Below are 27,944 nucleotides of genomic sequence, written 5' to 3'. Positions count from 1 at the left end.
CCCCAAACGTGGCCATTGCTGCTGCCTTAAATTCTCCAGTCATCCTAGCTCAGCAGAAAGAGCAGAATGGGACAAGCCAAACCTTATCAATCGTGCAGAAATACCAGAACCACACACTCGCTCGCGAGCCAAGCCAAGCCGTTTATCATCCGCCAGTACCCAACATTCCGGTTCCCAGACGAATCTGAAGCTGGAGTTGCACCAACTGTTCAATAGCCACAACCCCAATCTCAAACACTTCTAGTTACTAAGAGACTAACAACAGTCCTCTCTGGAAAATGACCTGCCAATCTTTTCGAGGGAAGAAGCAGCCCTTCTTTCTCTAATGCTCTGACTTATGGGAGAACAGATGGAGATAAAGGAGAAGCAAAGTACACTGGCCAATACTCTGAAACTGACGAGTTGAGTATCTGTGACCTGGAGAGGATCCCAAAAGAGACTGATGTGATTCTTTACCATCCCAGCTAAAAGTAATAACGACAGCATTTACATTCACACAGGACCACCTTCAAAGAAGTTCATGATTCCCCTACGTGCCCTCGATTCTCATGCCACCTCCCATCAAGGCAGAGATTGGGGCAACAAGGAGGTGACAGGTCCTAGCCATGACAGCCTTTGTCAGAGTCCACTCTCAGTGGAAGTGAAGCCCTGGAAGCTGGGTTCAGTGCTCCGAGGCAGAGCCACTGGCTGGCTTAGCAACTTGGTCACGATGCTGATTTTAGCATCCTGCTTCTCAGCGTCCTCATACGGAGTCCAGGACAAGTCGTGCTGTAGCTTGTACGCACCAAGGAAGTCATGTGGACAACCTGTCCCCCATTCCTAGAGAAGGCAAAGGAGTCAGTTCTGATCAGGGCAGGAGATAAAGAAACTGAGCTTGTGTCCTAATTCTACCACAATTTTCTTTTTTAGCTTTTCACTCCAGACCAGTCAGAATCATTCTTGGAAACCATTACATTACACATCAGATACCTCCCTTAACAGAGATAATGACTGTGAAATAATTTAAGCACATGCATATTTTTCAGAGTCATGTCTGGGCTCACGCCACCTCCAGTTTTCTAGAAAACCACTTCCCAACCCCTATACCTACATTTTCTCACACGCAACACACACCACACACACACACACAAACACACACCCAAGAATTTCTCAAAGACAAGAGTAGATTTTTGTGCAAAAATTAAATGTTCTTACCTTTGGAGAAATAATGGAAAAATACCGCTGACCGCTCTCCCGTTTATAAAGGTAGTAAATGTTGCCAGGCTTTTTCACTATATTACAAGCTACATGGTGCAAGTCAGCATCTCTGCGAGCATCCTCCAATACCTAAGAACCGCAGAGGTGTAACCAATTAGGTATTAGGTAACAGGCACTCATACGCAAGGACCATCCCACTCAAAATCTGGAAACCGTTTGATGCCTAGGGTCTTGCTCCCCCACAGCAGTGAATCACGACTGAGATCCAGATGATACTGCAGAGAAAAATTACACGATGCTACGCTACTATGCTGTAAAAATGCCTTTAGGAAAACTGTATTTCAAAACGTTGAGTGTTACTGGCTTTTGAATGGTTTTTACATTTCTTTCCAATTTTTCTGTGGTCAGTACATTTCTTTCATAGTTTCCCCTCAAAATGCTTTATCTCACTGAACTTTCTCCCAGTGAAAACACTTATACTTAACCTCTTGGTCTTATTCTATTTTACTCAACACTTCTATATTTCTAGGAGGTACTGAAACAAGTAAGTTACAATGATTATAAGCAAGTTCAGTCAACCCTATGAACTAAGCGAAGAAAACGAACACTTACCTAAAAGCCACTACTTACTTTCCTGGCTTGTTCTTGCAAATGTTCGATTTGCTCGGCTATGACTGTCAGCTTGTTGGTGGCATTTGCTCTGACAAATTCATTAGCCTAAGGCGAGAAAAAAACTGAACTGTGGGTCAAAAAAAGGATAAGAAATCTACGATGTTCTTATTTAGATCCCAATGTTATATCAACATCTTTGCTTATGCCTAAAATACTCTTCCCATTCTCACCATTCCCCCATGAACGCCCACTCATCGCAAGGCCCAGCTCAAACAGTACTGCTTACAAAAAGCCAATGCTGACACGACCCACACCACAGAAATAAGTGCTCCTTTTCTTTTTTTTTTTTTGCGGTACGCGGGCCTCTCACTGTTGTGGCCTCTCCCGTTGCAGAGCACAGGCTCCGGACGCGCAGGCTCAGCAGCCATGGCTCACGGGCCCAGCCGCTCCATGGCATGTGGGATCCTCCCGGACCGGGGCATGAACCCGTGTACCCTGCATCGGCAGGCGGACTCTCAACCACTGCGCCACCAGGGAAGCCCCATAAGTGCTCCTTTTCTATTTCCCAAAGTGTCTACTTTGTTCACTCTAGATTCTAGTCACACTCAAAGTTTTCAGTCTTCCAACATGCCCTGTTCTTTCTTGCTTCCAAATAATATGGAATATGCCCTCTCCTCCACCCAATATGTTTCCTTCTTGCTCTTTTGCCTGACTGACCCCACTTATTCCTCAGGTCCCCATTTTTTTTTCTTACATTTAAACATTTCTGAAATCGGGGATGGGTTTTACAATGAAAATCCAAAGACACTTGTGGTATGCCTCTTATCACCTGCTATATAGGAACCTAACTATATATAGAAAGTATCTGTTAATCTGACCATTACCTCAGTTGAATTATTTACATCACACTTAATTATATTTTAACTTATATTTGCATTCCTAATTGTTACTTAAAATGTATTTTTAAAAGATTGCACTATGATGTAGACCTGAAACAATTATAATATACACAGAGGACTGTCTGCCATGTGCTAGGAAATTCAACTGAAGGCACTGGAAATTGCTTAAAATAAATAACTTTCAAAACCAGGAGAGACAGGTGTGACCAATTCATGTATCGGGAAGGATTATCACTCAGACATCAGAAATCCATCAGAAACTTCCAGATTACTTTTCACAAAAAGCTGATTAACTATTTTTTTTTTTTTTGGCCACACTGCACAGCTTGCAGGATCTCAGTTCCCTGACCAGGGAGTGAACCTGCGCCCTGACAGTGAAAGTGCGGAGTTCTGACCACTGGACCACCAGGGAATTCCCCCCAAAACTGATTAACTTCTAGTGGTATACAATTAAGTTAAGGAAAAGAAAGTAAGAGGTTAAATTTGAACTAAGAAATATTAAGAGAATTTGCTGGTTAGTTGTGGAAGCTTAAGGTAAAGGTCAGGTATAAGCCATGTTATGAGTGGATAGAAACAACTGAGTAAGCTGAGTCAAGCCTCTATCTGTTCCACGAATATACACTTAGCAATTACTGTGTGTCAGACACCATGCTAGGCACTGCACACATTGGCAAACATGAGAAAGAGGTCCCTGCCTTCATTAAGATTACAGTCTAATGAAACTATCCTTTAGAATATGAAACAGGTCACATATGTAATTTTAAATGCTCTAGTAGCCATGTTAAAAGTAAAAATAAATAAGTAAAATTAATTATAATAATATACAGAATGCCCTGGAAGTCCAGTGGTTTGCACTCGGCACTTTCACTGCGGTGGCCCAGGTTCAATCTCTGGTCAGGGAACTAAGATTCTGCAAGCTGCATGGTGCGGCCAAAAAAGAAAAAAAAGAAAAATCTAATATTTTATTTAACCTATCAAAAAAATATCATTTCAACATGTAATCAATATAAAAATTGTTAAGAGATATTTTACATTTCATATTAAGTGTATATTTTATATTCACAGCACCTATCAATTTGGATGCTAAATTTTCACTGGAAAAACTTGATCTGTATTGAGACTTCATAAAATTTACAGTTGAAAGAGTTGATTTACATACTCAAATTGTTCCAAATATACTTAAAAGTTTCCAGTAATTGAATCAATTACCAGGTTTTAAAATTTAAATTAATTAAAATTGTTACAGGGAAGAACAGAATCTGACTCCATGTTGAATCTGTTTACTTTTACTTTTCACTGCTTTTGTTACTATAATCACTAAAATGATGCTGTCTATAGGATAAGCATACATAATGGCTTGCCTTAGGAACCCTGCCCCTCTGCCTGAATGTTAAACTAAAGTGCTTTTGTTCTGCTCACAAGGAGACATTCTGACCCTGCCCACCTGTGAATGGCTGCAAAAAAGAAAAAATTAACACATCCCCTCCCCAAAACTAGCCAAGCCAGGAGATATTTTGCAAGACTTATGGCCTCTTTACTTCCTCACCTCTTCCCTCTCTCTGTTCTATAAACGAAATTGGCATCCAGACCCCGATAAGATGGCACTATAGGACATTAGTCTGCCAGCTTCTCGGACACCCGGCTTTCCGAATAACATCACTATTCCTTGCCTCAACACCTCGTCTCCCGATTTACTGACCTGTTGTGCAGTGAGCAGAGCAAGCTTGGGCTCAGTAACAAATTTACATTAAAATTTAAAACTCAGTTTCTCAGCTGCATGCACTAACCACACGTTCCAAGGCTCAACAGCCATATGAAGCTAGTGGCTACCATATTGCATAGCACAGCCCTGGGGAGTGAAACAGACACCAAAAAGAAAGATAATTAGTGCTGTATGTACTTGGAACAATGATGCACTATTATGAAGGAAATAACCATAATTATGTGCTAGAAGCAGATCAAAGATAACGAATGAAGCAACTGGTTTAATAACAGGGAGTGGTGAGGACTGCAGGAATTAGAATGCATGTGTAGTCTAGAGGCATTCAAATTCAATTTAATAATACTGTCATTTGGATGGGGTGGGGTATAGCCTTCTACAGATTAGAAGGCCAGGGCTTCCCTGGTGGCACAGTGGTTGAGAGTCCGCCTGCCAATGCAGGGGACACGGGTTCGTGCCCCGGTCCGGGAAGATCCCACATGCTGCGGAGCGGCTAGGCCCGTGAGCCACGGCCGCTGAGCCTGCGTGTCTGGAGCCTGTGCTCCGCAACGGGAGAGGCCACAACAGTGAGAGGCCCGCGCACCGCAAAAAAAAAAAAGAGTGCAGGGACCAGATCATGTAAGGCTTTATGGCCCTTGATACAAGAATTTGCATTTTGTTCCAAGGACAATAAGGCACCTTATGGCCAAGGAGAGAACAGGTGGTTCCTAGAGCTAGGATAGTTCTGGGTTAGGAGTGGCCTTACAGTAACTCTCCTTTCTCTTAAGGGGGCAACAAATCTGTCATTTGTGCACAAATGAGCCTAATTAAAACAGAAATGACACAAAGAGTACCAATAATGATAAGCACAAACTCTGGCCCTAATCACTCTGAGGCCCTTTGCATACTGTCTCATTTAATTTTCATAACACCTTATGAAGTTGGAGATGATGAACTCCAACTTCACTTTCTCATTTTAGGAAATAGACTCAGAGAGGTGAAGCAACCTATCCAAGGTTTCATAGCTAATAAATGGCAGTTAAAGATTTCAACACAGATCAGTCTGATTCCAAAGTTCATGCCTTAAAACCAGGGTTCCCGAGCTTTCACACACGAATGCCTAAATGGCATGTTAAGAAGTCAGTCCTGCTAGAAAGTACATTTCAGTACACGGATTGAAATATGCTTGATTCTCTTTATCTCCATAGTGTTTTTTCTTCAGCTTCTCAAAGACTAATACTGGAAAAATGGAAGCAGCACAATAATGCATCCTCTGTGTTTCCCTAAATTGATTATAGGCTAAAGGACAAAAACCATGTTCCTTCTTTCTTTGTTTCAGGCCCTTGTAATACACATAATGGTCACTCAGTAACCCACTTAAAATGTTTTGCCTAAGATCTGATTTTGGGAGCCTCCCTCCCAATAGGTCATCTGATTAAACAGACACACAATGTTCTCCTAATCCATAAAAGTTATACCTTGCTTCCCACCTCTCTAGAAAAGAGAAAGCACATGATTTGAATCAAATGAGTTTTCCTAAGCATTTGAAAATTTCTTAATTAAAAAAAACAAAACTGAAGTAGAGAGATGTACATGTAAGGGAATCTGAGCACATTAATTATTAAATTTTTTTTGAGCAAAACGAAGGTCTTTGACCATAACCAAGGCCAAATGTGATCGTGTATACAAGGACGAGGGGGATAGCATAAACTTTAAAGTAGCAAGGCCCTGTACCTGTACATATCAAAGAGGGTTCTACAACTGGACGTCTTGGTAAGAAAGATTAGATGAAATCTGGTTTTTCAAGAAATGTAGATCTAGGAGCTCTCCTAGTTCACACCCTGCACTTCATAGATAAAGAAGCTGAGGTCCAGAAAAAAGTAATTTATCTCAAGTCACAATGCAAGTTAATATCAAAGCTGAGATTAAAACGCATGTGTCCAAACTCCCAGTGCTATTCCTGTTACATCATATTTCCTCCTTATTTTACTTCTTTCGGCAACCAATGTCTAAGCACTGGGCTTGGGAATACTGTGTCCAGTGAATGAAGACAGAGGGCAAAACTTAAGAGTCCCTGCTCTTCTAAAAGATGTTAAGCTCTACAAGCCCTCCGGTCAGAAGTAAAGATCTTAGGGAAGCAGTTTAAAGTAAGCGGGCTATGCATCCCTGCAGAACTGCGTTAGAGTGATCTTGAAAGGTCCCTGGACACTTCCCTTCACGTGTCAAATAGGAAGAATAACCGTACTGCCTACCTGACAGGGCTGTCCTAAGGCCCAAATGAAATCATGAATATTTAAAGTACTGTGCAAACCTTCCCACGAAGGGAGATTATGGGCACTCAATTTGCAGCTGAAGGGGTCTTTGGTCTCAGAAGATCAGTTGGAGTCAGGCCACCGACTCACCATGACCATCAGTTTTCCCCGCGTATAAAATGGAGACGAGAACAAATGCTACCCCACACTAAGTGGTTTGGAAGAGCAAACGTGCACGAAGCTGGTCATTTACTTTCCCAGCCGCACCTCCTCACCTTCTGCACCTGCTCTGCGAGCGCCACGAGGTCTAAGGGGTCTCCGACCCGGTGGGTGTGGTAGGGGCTCACCAGGGCCAGGCCGCCGGGGGTCGGGGTGAGCTCCACTAGGGCTCCTGCGACACACACCCAGGAACACAAGCCGTGAGCACCCGCCCTCGGCCTCCCGCGGAGCCCGGCAGACTAGCTACTCCGGGAGGGCTTCGTTTCCCCAACTGACTCCCGCCCCGCCTAACTCCCCAACCTGCCGCCGACAGAACTCCTTGGTTTTCTATGACTCCCTGGGTCGTCCCGGGCGTTGCAGCGTCTTCCATGACAGCAGCGTCTCCCACGACAGCAGCGTCTCCCACGACAGCACCTTCTCCCTACTACCCGGGCGGTGCGAGGCTGCAGAGCATGCGCAAAAAGGCCCATGGGCGGAGCTTCCGTGTTCCCTGGCCATTGGGTGTCGGAGCTGCCCGGAGCTCGGAGGCGTGGCTGCGGCTGGCGCTCCTGGTTCCGCTGAGGGGCGGGGTCCAGGCTGGGGGAAGGCCAAAGAGGCGGTGCAGCCTCCTGGGCGTGCGCTGCCGGGTTTGGGAGGCGGGGCTTCACTCGGGGCGGGGCTTCACTCCGGGGCGGGGATTCCCGGGGGTGGGACTCGGGCTTCCCTGGCCTCCCTGGCCGGTGACCAGCGGTCCCGTTAGGTCTGAGCGGCCATGGCGGCGCGCTCGTTGAGGCTGCTGACCACATTGCTGGCGGTCGCCACCGCTGCCTGCCGGGCCGAGGCGGAGTCCGAGGCGGAATGGGACATGACGGCGCCTGATCTGCTCTTCGCGGAGGGGACCGCGGCCTATGCTCGCGGTGACTGGGCCGGGGTGGTTCTGAGCATGGAGCGAGCGTTGCGTTCGCGGGCCGCCCTGCGCGCCCTTCGCCTGCGCTGCCGCACCCGGTGTGCCGCCGACCTCCCATGGGAGCTGGACCCGGACTCGCCTCCCAGCCTGGCGCAGGCCTCGGGCGCCGCCGCCCTGCACGACCTACGTTTCTTCGGGGGCTTGCTGCGCCGCGCCGCTTGCCTGCGCCGCTGCCTCGGGCCGTCGGCCACCCACTCGCTCAGCGAGGAGCTGGAATTGGAGTTCAGCAAGCGGAGCCCATACAACTACCTACAGGTCGCCTACTTCAAGGTGCAGATCTGCCTGGGCCCCGGGGCGGCCGGGGTCCTTCTGGGTGTGGTTGGCCCGGGGGAACTTGGGGGGCCAGGGAAGTGCTCGCGGAGAGGGAAAGTGGCGTCTTGGCCAGGGAGCTCTTCCCGGATCCAGGGAGAGCAGAGACCCTGCCGGGAGACCAGCCTCGCCGGTTCGCATAGGCAGATGGTGACCCCAAAGATCCAGCCGGGGTTAAGGCACAGACCAAGCAAAACTTGGTCTTGTGTTCCCCGAGAGGCCTCTTAGAGGGAACTACAGCGACAGCTTGGGTCTCTGATCCTAATTTTGTTGTAAGTTACCGAGTGAGAAGCTAAGACCTTTCTACAGTATCTTCCTTCCGGTTCGCTCTTCAGTGATGCTTTTCCTGCTGCCCGAGTGCAACAGCTTTCTTTCAGGACATGAGGTTGCCACGTCGCCAGTAGAGGCTGTCTGGCCCCTCCCTGTAAGGGACCCTCTGGCTGGTCAGGTTTCCAAAGAAAATGAGTACTTTTAGGAATTCCAGAGTGCCTTAATTCCAAGTGTATACATAGATTTGGAGTGCTTCTGATTTATGATGATAATGAGAGCCAACACATACTTTCAGGCACTATTAAGTACTTTGCGTTTATTAATTCATTTGCCCAGATCCTGGCAATATCCTGTAAAGTAAGTGCTGTTATTAGCCCATTTTGTTGGGGAAAAAAGGAAGAAGGAGGGACTTCCCTGGTGGTGCAGTGGTTAAAAATCTGCCTGCCAATGCAGGGGACATGGGTTCGTTCCCTGGTCTGGGAAGATCCCACATGCTGCGGAGCAACTAAGCCCGTGCACCACAACTACTGAGCCTGCATGCCACAACTACTGAAGCCCGCGCGCCTAGAGCCCGTGCTCCGCAACAAGAGAAGCCACCGCAATGGGAAGCCTGCGCACTGCAACGAGCAGTAGTCCCCGCTAGCTGCAACTAGAGAAAGCCCGTGCGCAGCAATGAAGACCCAACGCAGCCAAAAATTAATTAATTAATTAAAAAAAAAAAAAAGGAAGAAAGAGCTGTGCCGGGTATCTATTATATCCATAGTTTAACAGACCTTCAATTCAACCTAAAGAGAGACTTAGAAAATCTTGGGGACCTCAAATTTCCACCTTTCCACAAGCATTATGCTTACACAGTTCTGGTCCATTCCTCCTAGTTTCCCAAAAGAGTGCTGGACTTGAAACCAAAATAATTGGGCTATGTCTTTGGTCATGTCACTTAACAGCACTTTTTAAAATTCTTTGACATTTATTGAATACTTACTACATCCCAGTTCTTGTACAGGTAATTAAAATGCTTGACTTTATATTTTTTTGTGTTACCTTGCTTTGCTGTTAAGAGTCACTTTAGTAGTAAGGGCTACTGAAAGGGTATGTACATCCAGCTGTGGGAACACAAAGGAGGAGGAATCTAGCTTTGTGTCAGAGAAGTTAGACTTGAAAGAAGAGGTGACATTTGAAGCTGATCTCAAATATTGTTAGAGGAGAGGAAGGATGGCCATTCACGATAGAGTGGGGCCAGACTGGGAAGAGAATTCTGCAGGCTTCAAGGAGCCATCGTCAGAACTGGGCTGTAGAATGCTAATTCTGGAAGCCATGTGACGTAGGCCTTGGGAGAAGGAGAAAGTGGTGGCAGGGTGAACCATTAGGAGATGACTTCAGTTGTCCACATAAGAGAAAGAAATGAGGTGCTTCGTGCTTAGAGGGTAAAGAAGGGCTGGGGGTGGGGTGAGGGGTGTGGAGATGGAGAACAGAGAAAGGCAAGAGCAGTGCTGAAAGATATGGGAGAGAGAATCAATCCATAAAAGGGACAGACTTGAAAGAATTTCTAATTTTATAATTAAGGCAACTGAGGTACAGAGATGGCGACTGTTGACCGTAGATCATCTAGCTATTTGGGGGTCACAGCCAGGGCTGACTTCTTGTTTAGTGTGCATTTACTAGTACTGATGATCAGAAAAGAAAAAATAATTTTCTTAGCATATTACTAATGTGCTAGGATTTACATTTATTGAGCTAACATTTATTTTATTTTATTTTTTTTAAAGGGAACGCTATTTATTTATTTATTTATTTGGCTGTGTTGGGTCTTTGTTTCTGTGCGAGGGCTTTCTCTAGTTGCGGCGAGCGGGGGCCACTCTTCATCGCGGTGCGCGGGCCTCTCACTATCGCAGCCTCTCTTGTTGCGGAGCACAGGCTCCAGACGCGCAGGCTCAGTAGTTGTGGCTTACGGGCCTAGTTGCTCCACGGCATGTGGGATCTTCCCAGACCAGGGCTCGAACCCGTGTCCCCTGCATTGGCAGGCAGATTCTCAACCACTGCGCCACCAGGGAAGCCCGAGCTAACATTTATTAAGCACTTAATATGTGCCCAGAACCATGTGTTAGAAGCTGGATATATATCCTCCCATTTAACTTTCCCAGCAATCCTGTGAGGTAGTGAGTACTATCTTCAGATAACCGATTAGAGAACTGAGTTTAGAGAGTAAACTTTAACTTGCCTAAAGCCTCAACAAGTGAATAATTAAACCTACCTTTGTCACCAGTCTGACACCACAACCTATGTAATTAATCATTAGATCATCAATGATTTTTTTTTTCAGGTAAAAATCATGTTTTCCTTTTAATTGATACCATTTCCTCTCTCGGGTGCTACTTTGGTAATGATTAGGTCCCCACCTCTCAAGAACATTGCATCTGAACAGGCTGAGACAGAGCCAGTGTGAACATAGACCCCAAACCAGGGCTTTTGGAATAACAAGAACAGAAAAAAACAGCCTTTCTCTTCACTTACAAAGGGAGTCACTCAGAGGGTCCAAAACTCTGTTTTCCAAACGTAGAAAACCTGGAGCTCAATGCAAACTGGAGACCAAAATATATCAGAAATGAAGCATAGCACTTCGTCAAATACTCAAGGGCTGATCATCCTGCCTCTTCTACAAGGAATGGCCCTGCTCCAGGATTATTATTATTTTTTTTGCAGTACGCGGGCCTCTCACTGTTGTGGCTTCTCCCGTTGCGGAGCACAGGCTCCAGATGCGCAGGCTCAGCGGCCATGGCTCACGGGCCCAGCCGCTCCGCGGCATGTGGGATCTTCCTGGACCGGGGCACGAACCCGTGTGTCCTGCATCGGCAGGCAGGCTCTCAACCACTGCGCCACCAGGGAAGCCCCGCTCCAGCATTTTTAAAGGAAGATGTTTTGTTTCTATTTCACTTTCCAACTGGGTATAAAACCTACTAAAAGGGATACAATGAATCAGAATAAATCAGCTCGCTCACAAGAGACACTCTCAGATAATGATTTTTGATTGCTGGGATTATTCAGCACGTTATTTCAAAGTGGCAACATTCAGGACAATCTGAGAAGAGAATTCAGAAATGGCAGCTACATTCGCTGTTAGGTTCATGTGAGCTACACATACATACAACCCATTTTTCAGTGTATATGTCAAGGGGCCAAGACCCCTGATCAGCACAATACGTTATTTTGTACATTACACGCACAGAACAACAGAGGGAGAGACACTTCCTTGGAGAGGTTCATATACTCTGAAGGAGGCTGGAGCCCAGCGCCCCAGGCCTTCATTAGCTGGACCCCTTCTGTTCTTTGGTCGCGGCGACCTCAGAAGCAGCCGATTCCTCTAATCGATCTGCTGGCTTCTCCTCCTCGTCCTCCTCCTGGGGATAGAGGTCCGGGTACCTCTGCATGCACTCCTGCATGGCCTGGAACTGGTCTACACAGTCCGACCCCTTGACATCCTCTGTGCTACAGTGGAAGCAGAAAAAGGCTGCCTTGAACTGTTTCCCACACAGGCCGTTGGCCATGCCCCCAAGGCACGGGCAGTTACAGCTGAGGTCTCCATTGGGCAGGATCCGTCAGTGCTCCTCTTACGGATCGTTGGGGTCGTCGGCCACCAGCCCCGCGTTGCTTGGAGTTTCATGGTCTTCTTTGGTCACAAATATGATTCGATCCTTCCCTTCCTGCCTGCAGTAGGCCACAGTGCAGCCCAGCACTCCGACCTCGCGGCGCTTGGCGGCGGCCTCACACCGTGACCTCTCCGCTGCCAGGCAGGCGGCTTGGAGACCCGCGCGGACCCACCTAGTGATTTATTTTGGATTCTACATATGAAGCTGTATAATTTTGATATGCTGGAGTCCATTGCTATGGGCATGATTGTTACCTGTAGCACATTCTCCCCCCTCAGATTTCTGTATAGCCACTTATTTTAACCTCATGAGCCCTGGGCTTTGAAAAGTCAGAAGATGCCATGTCTAGATTTTGTATAGGATCTTAAGACTTTTCAGCCACCCATCTTTTCCCTGAATGTGTCAAAAACACGTATGCAGAGGAAAAAAAAAAAATATATATATATACATTATATATATATATATATATAATATATATATATATATTTTTTTCCCCCCTAGGCAACTTCTTTGGCATGGTCTAATTGTTAACTGCTCTTTCTCCCCTACCCCTTAATCCTTGACTCCTTAGACTTTCTTCAGCTTAGTCGCCTCATCCAAAGCTCAAGAGTCTATTATTTAGACAGTCAGTCTTCCATAGCATTCCCCCTACAATACCACCCTTGTTTTAGAATAGAATGTTTACACTTCTGAAGCATTGCCTCCTGTAATTTGAGGAATCTCTAATGCTGATTTGGGAAATAGCTGAAAACCTGCCCAGGGCCCCCTGCTTCTAATCTCTGGTATGTAGTTCCTGCAATAGGTGTGTTTTCTGGGCTTGGCAGGGGCTGAGGCACACTGAGTGGAAGGCTCAGGAAGGCGGGGATTTCCTGTTTACTGTGAACTGCACATTTGGACACAAACCATCAAGGTTTGGATGTGGCAACCATGTTCTTGTTCTTCACCCTTAGATAAACAAGTTGGAGAAAGCCGTAGCAGCAGCTCATACCTTCTTCGTGGGCAATCCTGAGCACATGGAGATGCGTCAGAACCTGGACTATTACCAAACCATGTCTGGGGTGAAGGAAGCCGACTTCAAGGATCTTGAGGCCAAACCCCACATGGTGAAAACAAAAAACAAACAAAAAAAACGCTATCCCTTTCTCTCGCTCTTTCTTTTTATTATAGTGACATTCACTAGGGTTGCTTTCTGATTACAGAAGTAATGTGTGTTCATTGTACAACATTAGAAAAATGCAAATACGTAAAAAACAGAAAGTAATCATCTATAATAGTGCCACCTTCAGAAAACCAGTAGTTGATATTTTGGCCTATCTTTTAAGTCTCCGGTATTTCTAATTTTTAAACCTAATTTGGCGTCATATCGTGCATGTATTTTTCATCGTCCCTTTTGAACTAACCTGTGGTGCTGATGCGTCTTTTCTCATGTCTTCAAATTTTCTTTGAAAACACAATGTTTAGTGGGTGCATGACAATCCGTCTTAGGCACACATCGTATTCATTTACTTGTCAAATTTTTTTGGTCATGTAGGTTTTTGCTTTTCACTACAGTGAGTGGTACAGTATTCCTCAATGTTGTTATTCTATTTATTTAGCAGGAAAAGTCTGTGTCCCATAAGAGATATTGTCTATGATGACATAGAATTTTTTTAAAATGTTTATTTATTTGGCTGCGCCGGGTCTTAGTTGTGGCCTACGGGGAATCTTCGTTGCAGCACACGGGATCTTTAGTTGCTACAGGTGGGATCTAGTTCCCTGACCAGGGATTGAACCTGGGCCCCCTGCATTGGGAGCACAGAGCCTTAGCCACTGGACCACCAGGGAAGTCCCGATATAGCATTTTCATAAAGGGCATATGTTGTAGTTTAGAAATAGGCATATTAGAAACAACATCAAAATGACTTTTAAAAGTAAACTGTGTACATCTAGTACATTATACAACTCTACACAGTTTGGATTTTTTTCTTTTTTTTCTTTTTTAGTGATTCTGTGACAAATGAAAATGGTTATTGTCCGCAAGAAGGGAGCCATGTCCCACAGAGAGCAGAAGCAAAGTCTCTAATCAGCTGCAGCAGCCCAAATCCGTCCTTACTGCTAGAAAGATTGCTTTCATCACCTCAGACCACATTCTGATAGCTAAGAGTTAAAATTTCTTTTATTAAATTTTTATTTTGAAAACTTGCAGCCCCACAAAAAAAGTGCAAGAAAATGACAGTGAATTACCATATATCTTTCAAGTAGATCGAGTTAAATGTTTTCAAATTTCCAAAGAAAGTCAGATGTAAAGACTAAGTAAAGACCGTTTCCAGCAGGCTTTCTTTGTGTAGCAGCCACCCTTTCCATCCGTAACCTGAGAGGGCTACGGGGATGCCCGTGGAGGTGGCCGTGGGCAAGGAGGGAGGGCTGTCCGCAGTCTGCCCTGCATCTGAGTACCCCTTCCTCCCAGTAGCATGAGTTTCGGCTGGGAGTACGCCTCTACTCCGAGGAGCAGCTGCAGGAAGCCGTGCCCCACCTGGAGACGGCGCTGCGGGAGTACTTCGCGGCAGACGAGGAGTGCCGTGCCCTCTGTGAAGGGCCCTATGACTACGACGGATACAACTACCTGGAATACAACGCCGACCTCTTCCAGGCCATCACAGGTGCGGGCCCCAAACCCAGCCCTCGGCCAGGCCTCTGGGTTCTGAGGGCAACAACGTGACTCTGCAGACACAGCGTCTTCAGCCTCGTTCCTGAATCTCTCAAATCCGGGAATCTGACTGAAAACTGCTTCCGCTTGAATTTGTTCATCTTAAGCAGCATTTGAATCCTGGAAATTGACCTTATGGTTCTTCCCCCTCCTCGATTCCTTTCAGACCATTACGTCCAGGTCCTCAGCTGTAAGCAGAACTGTGTCACGGAGCTTGCTTCGCACCCAGGTCGAGAGAAGCCCTTTGAAGACTTCCTCCCATCGCATTATGATTATCTGCAGTTTGCCTACTACAACAGTAAGGCCTCCCTTCTCTTTCTCAGCTGCTTTTCACTGAGCCAAAAGCAAGGAAGGCAGGCATTATGGCCACTGTGCTTCTTCAGGCTGCTTGGTTTCTCTCTTGGGCTCTGGCAGGCACCATGCCAGGTGATCCCTGAATACCTTGTTACAAGCCACCTTCCAAGAAGCGGTACCAGCAGCCTGAGAAGCTGAGGGAGGGAGACTCTAGGGCCTCACCCTCTGGTCCCCTCTATAACATTTATAATCTCATTTTGCACCTGAGTTAAGTTATAGTAAAGGCAAGGGTGTGCTTCCATTTAAACCAGCTCACAGGGCATTTCCCCGCCCTTCTCCCTCATGTAGCACTGATGCTCTGGGGTGGGGTGAGGGGGCTGTCAGTATCCAGAAAAGCAACAAGTCGGTGGGTCTTTACTGAGTCCCCACTGTGTGCTAAACATCACAGCATATTCAAGAATATACACTTTTATGGTTGAGGAGACCAACACATATCAACAAGAACTCTGCCAAAGAGACAATCTGCTATTGTAATCTTCCGTTCTCTTCTGAAAATCCATAGGGAAGAAAAGGTAGGAAGACGGGGGAATATTCCTGAAATTGGTCTACTGATTGGGAATATTAGGGCCAATGTTTGAATTACTTGCAGACACTGAGCACCTTAAAAATCAATCGTATGTTCTATCATTTATTCTGCAACTTCTCCCGCCAAATCAGGCAGTCGTGTTATGTAGCTGGTGCCACCTTGCCACGTCATCATTGCCTCGAGCTGTGCTGAGACTGAACACTAGGCGGTTCACGGTACCCAGGGTTCGATGCTTTCTTCTCAGCCATTTTTTCCCCTTTGCAGTTGGGAATTACACACAGGCCATTGAATGTGCCAAGACCTATCTCCTCTTCTTCCCCAATGATGAGGTGATGAGCCAGAATCTGGCCTACTACACAGCCATGCTTGGAGAAGAGCAAGCCAGATCCATCGGCCCCCGTGAGGTGAGAGACTTGCATTACTTTGGATGGCTGCCAGCTGAACCCAGACCAGAAAGCAGAGAGTGGGGTAGAGGAGGAAGAGCCGGGGCTGCTCGGGCAGTGAGTTGGGGGGCGGGGGGGGCAGGTTGCCTGGGTGGGTGTGAGTGCACAGAAAGTGGGGAATAAGCCAGTACCTTAATTAGCACAATCTGGGCCCCGAAGTCTGTGCTCCGAGTCGGCAGGGAAAAGCAGAACTGCAAAGCAGCCGTGTTCTTTCCCTTTCTCAGCACCTCCACTTTGAGACTTGACTTGGCCAAGATATGTCATTTTCTACTTCACGCTAAATTTTTTTTTCACTCACCTCTTTTCTGCCTCAGTTTTCTTCCCCGCCCCCGCTTCTTTCTGCCATTGTTCTGTCTCTCCCTGTTTCAGCATTATACCCATCTCACTCCCAAACAAGGAAAAAAATCTATGTAATAGAAAGACTAAAACGAAAGGCACTGAAGTGGGAGCAGGCCCACGCCTGCACTGCCAGGGGGACTGTACTTTGTGCTGTTCACTTCACGATGGCTATTTCTGGAATTATGGGTGATTTTTGTGTTTTGCTCCTTTATATTTTCTAAATTCCCTGCAGTGAATGGGTATCATTTTTGTATTAAAAACATGAAAAGTTCTCTGTTTTTAACTTAATGAAGTGCAGTACTGCGAACCTCGATATTTGTACATATGCCTTGCACAGGCCCTAGGTCCTCTCCTTCTTGAGCCCAGAACAATGAGGTGGATTTGAAGTCACTAATCTGGACTCAAGTCCTGGCTCCTCTACTTACTAGCCATGTGATTTTTGACACATCATGTGGAATCTTAGACGTGCTGCACTGCCCTTCTGAGTCTCATTTTCTCCTTCTGTAAAATAGGATTATGGGTCTTGCTCTGTCTTCAACACAGGACAAGTGCGAGGGTCAAATGAGATAGTGGGCCGACAGGTGCTGTACAAAGTGTTGTGTGGACAGGTAGCATCACAGGGGTCTTGCTGATGGTACATAAGTAGCAGGTGGCGGGTTTTCTTACCTCTAACTTCTGCCACCTTCTGAGATGGGGTGGCTTGTCACTGTGGCCCTCAATCACTTGTGTCCTGCTGGCCTCTCCAAAACCCAATCTTACAGTCTAAAAATAGCTGTAACTTTGGATCAGTTTTTCCTTTTGTCAAAGAAAAAAAAAAAGTGAGATAGCTACAGTTACTCTAGAGGCCCCTCAGTTGTGTATGCAACAAGTCTGTTGGACACACGTAGGAGGTGAGAAAGCAGGCACACACCTGGGCTGTTGGTAGGGCTGCAAACTGTACTGTTCATGTACCCAGAGATCTGACTGCCGGGGATTCACCCTTGGCTGTACTACACAAGCGTGCAAAGGTAACCGTGCACAGATGTGCATCAGAAGTCCGCCGCTAAAAGCAAAAAACTGGAAACAAGCTCAGTGCTATCAATTTGGGGAACTGGTTAAATAAAATTGGCACGTTCATTCAGTGACGTACAAGATAACCATTATGTTGCTTGAGTGGATTCCTACACACCAATATGAAATTGTCTCCATGATGTAATTTTAGGTAAAGAAAAAGAAGACATAGAACTGTAGTGGTATTCTATTTACATTTTTTGGTAGTACATATATATTTTGAAGTTTTTTAACTTTCTGCACAGATTGGTAAGAAACTGTTCATCAGGATTAACCCCCCCACCCCCAGGCATGGGCCTGTGGGTCAGGGGCTAGGTGGGAGAGGACTGAACATTTCTATTTATGTCTATCGATACTCCGGGGGTTTCTTTTAGCTACATTTGTACTACTTTCATGTCTTTTTGAATGCCATCTAAAACCGCCTTGGAAAGGTGTACAATCCAAGATTTGTAAAATGCTGTGGTGAATATCATAGTAGAGTGGGAGCACGGAGGAAAAGTAAGCAACTGGCGGGTCCGGGAAGGCTTCACAAGAGGCAGTGGTGTTGACAATTGGTTTTAAAAGCCTTCAGTAGGTGAACGAGTCAGAGAAGGGCCTTTTAGATGGAGAACAGCATATGCAAAGCACCTGGACCACAGTCCCATGTGAACGGAAGATGGTGCTGGGGAGTTGCAGGCAATGAGGCCCAGGAGGGTCAGATTTTTGAGGGGTCTTGAGTGCCTCTCCAGGACCTTGGACCCTACTGTGTGAGGCAGGCAGTGGTGAGCCGTCAAAGGGTTTTAAGCAGCCTGATGTGATGTGATGGGGCAGGGCTCAGAATGGGAGGTGCCGGAGGCCATCATGGTGCAGAGAGAGCCACCGAGGCCTGAGTGAGGTGGGGGGCTCTAGGAGGGGAGAGGTGGAACTGGCGGTGGGCCAGGGGGTTCATGCCTCCCTCCTCTCAGTGTCTAATTAGGCACCACATTCCCAGCCTGGGAGACACGTGCACGGCGCTGGCCGCGGGGCACACGGGTGGCAGGATTCTGCCCTCACAGCCTCCTGCCCTGCCCACACTCCAGCCCAGGGTGGCTCATTTTTCCTCTGTTCACTGGGGGAAGCAGGTGGATGATGCGGCAGTAACAGAGCTCCCATTCTGGTTGTGTGGCGCTTACTGTGGAAAATAAGCACCCTTCAAATGTGCGTGGCATTTTATAGTTTACAAAAATTTTTCATAGCTTTTCTTTCGTTTGATTCTCATAACAACCCAGTGAGGTGGGGTCATCAACCTACCCTGAAGTTAAAAACCAAGGCTCAGGCTTCCCTGGTGGCACAGTGGTTGAGAGTCCGCCTGCCGATGCAGGGGACACGGGTTCGTGCCCCGGTCCGGGGAAGATCCCACATGCCGTGGAGCGGCTGGGCCCGTGAGCCATGGCCGCTGAGCCTGCGTGTCCAGAGCCTGTGCTTCGCAACGGGAGAGGACACAACAGTGAGAGGCCCGCGTACCGCAAAAAAAAAAAAAAAGAAGAAAAGAAAACCAAGGCTCTTCCTTCTTGGATCCGCAATCCTGAGAGTCTCTAATAACCCTCCTCTTGCCACCCCCTCCCATATGGAGACTGGTTACCTTGTCGTTGTCCTCTTGGGCTGCTAGATGGTGACCGTCTGAATTTGAGGTGGCGCGTCTCCTAGTCTCTTTGCTTGGTTAAGATCCCTCCCCCTGACCCTTTATAGTCATATTAGTGAGTCTGGGGCAGAAAGGGAAAATAAGTGGTCAGTCTACCATTTCTAACTAGAACTGCCCTTCTGGATAGAAGGTAACTAACATCTGTTGAGCCCTGTCCCAGGCCAAGCACTGAGCTAGGTGGTTTATACCCATCATCGTGTTTAATCATCACAGGCACCCCGTGAGGTGGCCGCTATTCTTGCCATTTTCGAGATGAGGACTTTTAGGCTCCAGGAAATGAGTTAACTTGCGTAGCAGCCTATGGCTGCCCATGGTGACCGGAATCTCTGTTTCCCTGCTTTATTCCAGTGCCAGCACAGTTCTGACACATAGCTGATACTCAGTACATCAGTGTTGAATGAGTAAATGGTAGAAGTGGGACTTGCTCCCTGGCAGGCTCATAGAGCAGTTGGAGAGGATTAAAGGAGATGACACATACCTAGCTTGGTGTCCAGTACTAGGTGAGGGAGGCCAGTTGTTTAAACTCCTTAGGAGAAAATTTCCATCTTCCTCTTGGGTAAATACAAGAGGTGATATAGGCCTCACTGACGCCTTTAAAGTTTTCCTTATTGCCCTCATCTTTTATTTCAACTGATGATGTCTTCTTTTTCTTTTCCTTCCTTCTTCTGCTGCTGGGAGACTAGCAGGGCACCTAGGGAAAGATGTGACCCCAGAAGGTACTTAGTTTCCCTGCCCTGGGTTAGCCCTACCACTGAGCACGTGTGGGAATGGCCGGATGCTGGACCCAGCTGCTTCTGCACTGGCCCAACTCCCGGGAGGGATACCGTCCACTCCAAGTCTGAGGGGAGGCAGATGGCATAGGAAAAAGCACATGGGCTTTAGGATTGGAGAGACCCAGGCTTGGATGTAGGTCCCTGCTCTACCACCTCCTATAGTGTCATCTCAAACAAGTTGCATATCCCCTCTGTACCTCAGTGTCTTTGTCTGTAAAATGAAGATAATCTCATCAACCTCCAAGGTGGCTGTAAAGATTAAATGAATAACGCAGGAGTCACCTAACACCTAGGTTTTTCTTCCCCTGTGTGTTGAACTCCTGTGGAAGTTAAGAAGGAGTAATTTTCCTTCCTTAAAGAGTATTTCCTGAGAATCCTCAGGTTTTCTGCCTCAGAGATTAACGGCAGGGGAAGGAAAGGGGGCTGTTTCCCTATAAGGGAAGCCTGGCTATGCCACCCTCAGAGGGACTGCTTGTGTCAGGCAAGAGGAACCCTTGAGCACAGACGTGAGACTTTTGTCCCAAACGGGGGGACGGACACACTAGTGCTAGTGGGAGAGGAAGCCTCGGGTCACACGGGGGGCAACAGTGTGGCACGTAGGGGTGGGGAGTGCGGGCTAGAGTCAGCGGCAGGGCTGAGTGCCCGGGCGTCCCTCCCACTGCGTTTCCTCAGAGTGCCCAGGAGTACCACCAGCGAAGCCTGCTGGAGAAAGAACTGCTCTTCTTCGCTTATGACGTTTTTGGAATTCCCTTTGTTGACCCGGTGAGCCAGGGTGCAGGGAGCTGGAGTGGGGCGGGGATGCAAGGGATGGGCTGAGCTATACACCGTGTGCCTCTGGGGAGAGGGCCGTTGCGGGGTTGAGCCAAACAGGAGATCTGCGTGGACGAGAGACTGGGAATTCTGGGCAGCCAGGTACAGGTGACTCAGTTCCAGAGACCTCTCACTTTATCTCCTGAAAGGAGGCCGGTGAGAAGGTGGATTCCCTGTAGGCCCTAGTATGTGCATCGAGACCTGGAAGATTCAGCAGGTCACCCGACACTGTTCATTTTTTCCTACTCTGCTTTTAGGATTCATGGACTCCAGAAGAGGTGATTCCCAAGAGACTGCAAGAGAAACAGAAGTGAGGGCCTTGAAGAAACTGCATGATTGGATCGGTGTGATGAAGCACTTGAGGCTCCCTGAGCCCAGGCAGAGGCAGATGTGAACTCCTGGCAAGGGGTGGGCAGGTCCAGTCTGGGAAGCTGGGGTGGGGGCCTGGGCTGGCCCTGGAATACAGCCCTCAGACTGGCTGTGCTCACAGGTCAGAACGGGAAACAGCCGCCCGCATCTCCCAGGAGATCGGAAACCTTATGAAGGAGATTGAGACCCTCGTGGAAGAGAAGACCAAGGAGTCGCTGGACGTGGACAGGCTGACCCAGGAAGGTGAGAGGACGAGCGTGGGGCCACCTCGGCTGTCCTGGAGGCAGCAAGGCTGGTGGTCCCCATGTTAGCTGGGCAGCTCCCCTAGAGAGCAGCCTCAGGATGTGAGCTGGCACGGGTCAGGGCTCACCCCCGCGTGGCCCTTCTTCCCTCACCCACGGGACTTCCACCTGCAAAGAGCACTGAGAATGGGCCTTTGGTTAAGAAGTAAGACTCCTGAGTCACAGTGACACTAGTTTAGTTTGCTTCAGTAAGTATTTATAGGAGAAAACTTGTCCTCTCTCACCCCCAAACTGTTTTCTCCCAGCTGCCATCATTTGTCCTGTTACCAAGCCTCAAAATCTTCAGGTCTCCTCTGGTCCCCCCTTGCCCATCCCCTCCAGTCCTCTGGGGGGGTCCTGCCAATTAGGACTCTGCTATCTTTCTCTCTCCCCAACCCTTTTCTTGGCCCATGGCCTCAGGCGTGCATCAGGCCCCCAGCCCCTCCTCTCTGCACTCATCTTTCCTCCTCCAATCTGTCCTTGCCCCTTCCCACCTGGGGGCTAGAGCAGTCTTCCAAACACAGGGACTCTGATGCCGTCCTCCCTGCCTGCCCCTGTAACCGTTTGTTCTACCATTCCCCATTTATACCTTCTCTTTGTCCTTGGGCCTCTCTCTGCTCACAAGTCTTTGTTCAGGCCTGTGCCTCCTCCTATACACTTCGCATCATCTCTCCCCGTGAGGCGTCTCAGATCCACCCTACAGAGCCTTTCTTAAACTCCAGGCCAGTTGGGATGCCCACCCCCGTTTCTGTTGAACTTCCAAGGCCCTTTGTACTTTCACAAGGTCTGCCTTGTGTTGGTCATTTGTGTAATTGTTGGAACAGGTGCTGTCTTCAGGTGTTAATCCCTTGCCTTTTCTAGCACAGTGCTTGGCACATGCTGAGGCCTCAGTAAATAACAGATGGAGTGGAATTGGGTCTCTGGTATGTCCCCAGCACAGGGAGACACCAGGAGAAATAGAAGAGAGAAAGGCTGGCCTTTACTCTACAGTTGCTTCAATTAACAAGTGCTTAATTTAATGAGATTAGCACGTTAAAGAATTTGTCCAGCATTCCTTTGTTTTCAGAGAGCTTTCACCCTGTTATTTCTCTTGATTCTCATAATCGCCTGGGAAGTGGGTTGGGCAGATTGTAAGATCCTCATTTTAAATAGATGATGATATGATGGTAGCTAAACTTTTAAGCATTTACTAGGTGCCAAGTATCATGCTAAACTTTTAAGTTGTCTTACTGTTCTTTATATCAAACTTACGAGGTAGATGCTGTTTTACAGATGAGATAAGGCTCAGGGAGGTTAAGTAACTTGCCAAGGTCACACAGCTAGTAAGTGGAGGATCCAGGAGTCAAACCCAGTTCTTTCTGGTCCTGAACTCATGTTTTAGGAACGTCTTTATGATGTTTCCTCAACAATGTGTGAAAGCCCAGGAGTCTACAGCTGTGGACCAGGACTTGGATCTCCTGCCCTTCAGCTCTAAGTTCCATCCTCTGGACCACCCTACCTTTGGAAGCGACCAAACGGGAGGTTACTCTGGTGAACGGGAAACAACTGGAATTTCTCTTCGTTACAGCAAGGCAATATCTGATGGAGAGTGTCTGGACAGAACTGCTGCTGGATTTAGCTGGTGTTATTGCTTTGCAGGTGGCCCCCTGCTTTATGACGGTATCAGACTCACCATGACCTCCAAAGTCTTGAACGGTTCCCAGCGGGTGGTGATGGATGGTGTAATCTCTGAGGATGAGTGCCGGGAGCTGCAGAGACTGACCAATGTGAGGGAACCCGGTGACCATGCCATCTCCCTAAGGGCCCAGCCTCCCCTGACTAGGTGCCTCTTAGGCGCTGAACGATTGCCTGCCCCTTGCTGCGGGCAGTCGACCACCTCTTCTTGGGCCCTCAGCTGCCTGGCTAACTCCACCTGTTTTTGGGGCCTCGTAGGCAGCAGCAACTTTAGGAGATGGCTACCGGGGTCAGACCTCCCCACACACTCCCAGCGAAAAGTTCTATGGCGTCACTGTCTTCAAGGCCCTCAAGGTAGGGTCAGTACTCTGTTCTAGAGTGTGGAGAAGGGGGAGGGGGACGCGCAGGCTCTGGGGAGGAGTTGGAGATGGTGGTAGGAGAGGTCAAAGTGTCCGCCTGTCAGCGTTCCAGCTGCCACGGAGGCAGGATAAACCATGCTGGGTGAGCTTGACTTCTGAACCATGGCTATTAGTGTAATAATGAGGCAAGCAAGCAAGACTGATACCCCAAGCTTGAGAGCGCTTTCTGAAGAACCACTGTACCTCTGAGCAGGTTACTCATAAAGAGAAATGTGAAGGCGAGGGGAGGGGGCGATGGCAGAGAGTCGTGTATGGGAAGCAGAGGGACTGGTCCTTGGTGGCACGAGGAGCAGGGCCTGGCGCCCCTATGGTCTCTGTTGGCCCGCAGAGGAGCGTGTAGCGTAGCTGACCACTGGTCTCCTCGGCAGCTGGGACAGGAAGGGAAGGTTCCTCTGCAGAGCGCTCACCTGTACTACAACGTGACGGAGAAGGTGCGGCGTGTCATGGCGTCCTACTTCCACCTGGACAGCCCCCTCTACTTCTCCTACTCCCACCTGGTGTGCCGCACCGCAATCGAAGGTGGGCCTCCCTCAACCCGCAGCCCCCGTGCAGCACACACTGCCCACCCAGGCACCAGCTGGATGCGGAGGACGCGGAGGAGAGCAGGATATGGTCCCTTTCATCCTGCTGGGGAACCAACGTAGACCACTGCGATGAGTGCAGCAGAGGAAGTTCGAGTCAGTCTCCCCGGGGAGTCGGGAGGGCTTCCCAGAGGAGGTGATGAGAGCTGCGCAGGATGAATGGGAGTTGTGGAGTAGACGGGGCAGCGGGAGGACGTTGGAGCCGGAGGCAGCAGCTTGAGCAGAGGAGTGGAGGCATCGAGCAGCCGGCAGCTGGGGGACTAAGAAAGCGGCCACTTCTGGAGCGTACGGTCAAGGGGGGACGGGGGGCAGCCACGTAAGACTGGTGAGGTCCTCAGAAGCCAAATTACGGAGCGCTGCATTCAAGAGTATTTTGCATCCTGTAAGTCAGTGGTTCTCAACGCTGGTACTGGGCATACAGGTGTCCTTAGGTAAATCATGATCTGCGTTGCAAGTTCTCTGTCACTAATTGTTAAATACCAAATTTCTGAGAGAACTACTTACTTTACAAGTTAGGGCAGGCTGGAGGTTGTTCATCGTTCACTCTCCCTCTGTCATGTTCCCTTTTGCATTCCCTAGGAGGGGTGAGGCACGGCCAGTGTCCAGGAACCACACGTGACCCACAGCCGGGTCTGTCATGCCAGAGCCTTCAGCGGCCCCTGGTGCCGATATGACCCTGATGGGCAGCAGAGATTAGAGGGCTTTACTCTCCCTCAGAAAGTTTGGAATTCTATCAAAATCTGGGCACACCCAAGGAATGTGCCAGACTCGCAACTGTGTGTGTCCCGTCCTCCAGGTGGGGGCCCAGGGGCCTGGGCAGCGGGAAGCCAGGAAGCCAGGAAGAGTCGGCAGGCGGTGAAGGGCTGGGTGAGGCCTTGTTTTTACTCACCGAGGTTAAGGGTTTAAGGTTAGGCCTGCTGCTCTGTGTCTAAAGACTTGGAGAGCGTGGATCCAACCAGAGGAAGGGAAGCTGGTTGGCAGTGACCCCCCTGCCCTCGCATGCCAGCAGGAGAGCTGCAGTGTCCCCTGAGGTGCCCCAGTACTAACGTGTGTCTCCGTGGCCGCAGAGGCACAGGCCGAGAGGAAGGACGGTAGCCACCCCGTCCACGTGGACAACTGCATCCTGAACGCGGAGGCCCTCGTGTGCATCAAGGAGCCCCCCGCCTACACCTTCCGGGACTACAGGTGCCAGCTCTGCTCTGAGGCCCCCAGGGCCCTGTGCCCTGCCCCCTCCCCCAACACATGCGTGTTTGGGACCAGCTCCTCCCAGCGTCCAGGATCCTCTGGATTGGGAGTCAGATAACACGGGAATCATTACAGAGCAGTGTGAGAGTAGGACAGGGAAAGGTAGACTTGGTACAGAAGCACCCCAGAGAAGGGCATGGTGGATTCTCAGGGGCGAGGGTAGGGAGGCGGGAAGGTCAGGAGTCATGTCCATGAGGCTTCAGAGAAGGCCCCCCCCCGCTCCTGCTGCTGGTTGGGAGCACTTGGAGATAAAGGCACTGGAGCCGTGGGTGTCTGAGGGGCGGGAAGAGGAAGTCGGTGTCGAGGTGCTCTCTGCCTTTCCCAGTGCCATTCTTTACCTGAACGCAGACTTCGACGGAGGAAACTTTTTTTTCACTGAACTAGATGCCAAGACCGTGACGGTGAGTGCGCCGTTGTCCCCATCCCTGGGAGGGGAGACAGAACCTCAGGGTGCAGGGGGCCTTCCTGGTGGCCAGCACTCCCCTCCCCAAACCAGGGGGCCTCTGCCTAGTCGCCTGTTCTCTTTAGCTCTGGTCTTTGGGAAGCCAGGCAGCGGAGCCATCCCCTCCTGGACCTGAATGACCCCATGTCCCTTCTGAAGGCAGGTTATGGTCTCTGTCCTGTGTACCCCCCTCTTCGTCCCCTTTAGGCAGAGGTGCAGCCCCAGTGCGGAAGGGCCGTGGGATTCTCTTCGGGCACAGAAAACCCACATGGAGTGAAGGCTGTCACCAGAGGGCAGCGCTGTGCCATCGCCCTGTGGTTCACTTTGGACGCTCGACACAGCGAGCGGGTGAGAGCAGTTGGCGCTGCTGTGACCTGTTCCTGGCAGGGCCCTTGTTCTGCTTCCACCTTCCCCAGTCCCACTGCCGATGCTTAGACGTGAGAGAAGCACTGGGCTTGGGAGTCCAGAGAGACTCCTCGCTTCGGCACTGTGCCACCGTGGTCCCTGGCCCTTCTTCCTGCCTTGGGAATGGGGCTCCAGGTGGGGGGCAGTGGGGACAATATGGGGAGTGATCCTGGTTCTTGGTCCCTCGCTGGGTACCACCTCTGCTGCCTCTGCCCAAGGAGTAGGACCTGCTGGGATTACGATGAGCTCGGAGGCCACTGGAGAAGAGCACCTGAGAGATGGTGAGTGCCTGGTCCAGAGGCCTCTCTGAACAGCCAGGGGTTTGTCCTTGCAGGACAGGGTGCAGGCGGATGACCTGGTGAAGATGCTCTTTAGCCCAGAAGAGACGGACCTCCCCCATGAACAGCCCCAAGAAGCCCAGGAGGGGCTCCCCAAGCCCGTACAGGGGTCTGTCTCCAGCAGTGAGTCAGGGCACAAGGATGAGCTCTGACAGCTCACACGTGGACGGTGATCAGACCCACGTGAGGAACTCTGTCCTGCACCCTGGACTGGCCAGCCTCGGGTGAGGAGCGGTGGGGAACTTAGGTCTGCCCCCCAGCTGAGGGGACTCTGCTCATAGCCATCCACATGGTGCTACCGCTTTTGGAGTGGACATAGCAGGACGGCCCTCTCCCCCTGGGCCTGACCAAGGGCTCAGGACGCAGGCCCAGAGCCACTCCGGGGGCCTGCACAGGCAGCCACGTGACAGCAATACAGTATTTAAGTGCCTGTGTAGACCACCAAAGAATAAATGATTCGTGGTTTTTTACTCGGTGGTTTGTTCAGAGTGGAAATATGCCCATTGGCCCCAGAGGTCTCACTTGATAAAAATTGCTCTGGAGGGGCTTCCCTGGTGGCGCAGTGGTTGAGAGTCTGCCTGCCAATGCAGGGGACATGGGTTCGTGCCCCGGTCCGGGAAGATCCCACATGCTGCGGAGCGGCTGGGCCCGTGAGCCATGGCCGTTGAGCCTGCGCGTCCGGAGCCTGTGCTCCGCAACGGGAGAGGCCACAACAGTGAGAGGCCCCGCGTACAGCAAAAAAAAAAAAAAAAAAAAAAAAAAAATTGCTCTGGGCAGGATGCAGTGGCAGGCATGGTGTGAAGAGGCCTAGCTCTGTACCCGGCTTGGCCACTTCCTGTGCAGTCTCAGGCCAGACCCTTAACCTCAGGGACCTCACGGTTGTCATATGTATAACGGGGACCATAATCGCTGCTCTGCCCACCTCTGGGCAGTTGTGGGGCCCACGTGCGACGCCGACGTGACAGCATTTTGTAAACTGGAACGCTCTGGGTGGATGGCAGGGATTATTACTAATCCTTCTCTGGCAGCTAGCAGCGGTCAGCAGTGCTCTGGCATGTTGCCCCCGTGTCGGCCACATGCATCCTGCTCTGATGTCTGGCCTCAGGGGCCTCATACCTCAGGGCTTCCATGTGCAGGACAACACACACCTCTCGGAGACGGAGTGAGAGCAGACCTGGAGATTCAGCTCCTCGGGCCACAAGCCCATCTCCCTCCTGGGCTTGAGATGCAGTGGGGTCATGAGTTGGGAACCTGCACCCTGAGAGCCCATTTATTCAACCAACCAGTGTTTATTTATTGAGCACCAGCTAAGTGCTGGTGCTGGGAATATGGTGTCAAACCAAACAAGTCCCAGCCCTCATAGAGCTTCTATTTTAGTAAGGGAGACAGGTAACAAACACATAAATGTGTGTGTGTAATCCTTTGAGGTAGAAAAGAAGGCAGGTCAGGCCCTGAGGAGAAGGCAACAGCAAGGGGGCCGATGTGCTGACACAGAGCAGCCA

General features: G+C 49.4%; 3 protein-coding genes across 15 annotated transcripts; 1 reads left to right on the top strand and 2 right to left on the bottom strand.

Annotated features, from left to right (window-relative positions):
* Window positions 1-121: 121 nt before the first annotated feature.
* On the bottom strand, window positions 122-7,317 carry C1H1orf50 (chromosome 1 C1orf50 homolog). Of its 2 annotated transcripts, none has more exons than XR_004351321.1 (5): window positions 7,179-7,317; window positions 6,935-7,050; window positions 1,810-1,914; window positions 1,195-1,326; window positions 122-819 (listed from the first exon to the last, which is right to left on the bottom strand). XR_004351321.1 is itself a non-coding variant. In XM_032642146.1 (5 exons), the coding sequence occupies exons 1-5, from the start codon at window positions 7,246-7,248 to the stop codon at window positions 619-621; spliced, it is 606 nt and encodes a 201-aa protein (XP_032498037.1). In that variant the 5' UTR covers window positions 7,249-7,314; the 3' UTR covers window positions 122-618. The 2 variants fall into 2 exon arrangements, 1 of the variants encoding a protein (XP_032498037.1); XM_032642146.1 differs by having other exon boundaries at window positions 1,828-1,914; window positions 7,179-7,314.
* Window positions 7,318-7,561: 244 nt separating this feature from the next.
* P3H1 (prolyl 3-hydroxylase 1) lies at window positions 7,562-26,912 on the top strand. Of its 12 annotated transcripts, none has more exons than XR_004350440.1 (16): window positions 7,563-8,094; window positions 12,998-13,150; window positions 14,497-14,686; window positions 14,900-15,031; window positions 15,878-16,017; window positions 20,551-20,640; window positions 20,946-20,998; window positions 21,179-21,300; window positions 22,977-23,104; window positions 23,271-23,366; window positions 23,800-23,950; window positions 24,809-24,879; window positions 25,080-25,197; window positions 25,583-25,658; window positions 25,907-26,047; window positions 26,439-26,912. XR_004350440.1 is itself a non-coding variant. In XM_032635577.1 (15 exons), exons 1-15 carry the CDS (start codon window positions 7,630-7,632, stop codon window positions 26,592-26,594), a joined length of 2,181 nt encoding a protein of 726 aa, XP_032491468.1. In that variant the 5' UTR covers window positions 7,564-7,629; the 3' UTR covers window positions 26,595-26,912. The 12 variants fall into 12 exon arrangements, 5 of the variants coding, with proteins under 5 accessions (XP_032491454.1, XP_032491468.1, XP_032491474.1 ...); XR_004350447.1 differs by having other exon boundaries at window positions 7,574-8,094; window positions 14,030-14,686; window positions 20,946-21,104; XM_032635577.1 differs by lacking the exon at window positions 24,809-24,879 and having other exon boundaries at window positions 7,564-8,094; window positions 23,830-23,950.
* Window positions 11,704-12,312, bottom strand: LOC116757761 (mitochondrial intermembrane space import and assembly protein 40-like). The gene is given in 2 exon segments (XM_032640010.1): window positions 11,704-12,219; window positions 12,302-12,312. Coding segments are annotated over 2 exon segments (525 nt in total). The 3' UTR covers window positions 11,704-11,705.
* Window positions 26,913-27,944: the final 1,032 nt, after the last annotated feature.

Source organism: Phocoena sinus, chromosome 1 (assembly GCF_008692025.1).
Source record: "Phocoena sinus isolate mPhoSin1 chromosome 1, mPhoSin1.pri, whole genome shotgun sequence".
In the NCBI taxonomy this organism is placed as follows: domain Eukaryota; kingdom Metazoa; phylum Chordata; class Mammalia; order Artiodactyla; family Phocoenidae; genus Phocoena; species Phocoena sinus.
This window is presented reverse-complemented; position numbering and strand designations above follow the sequence as displayed.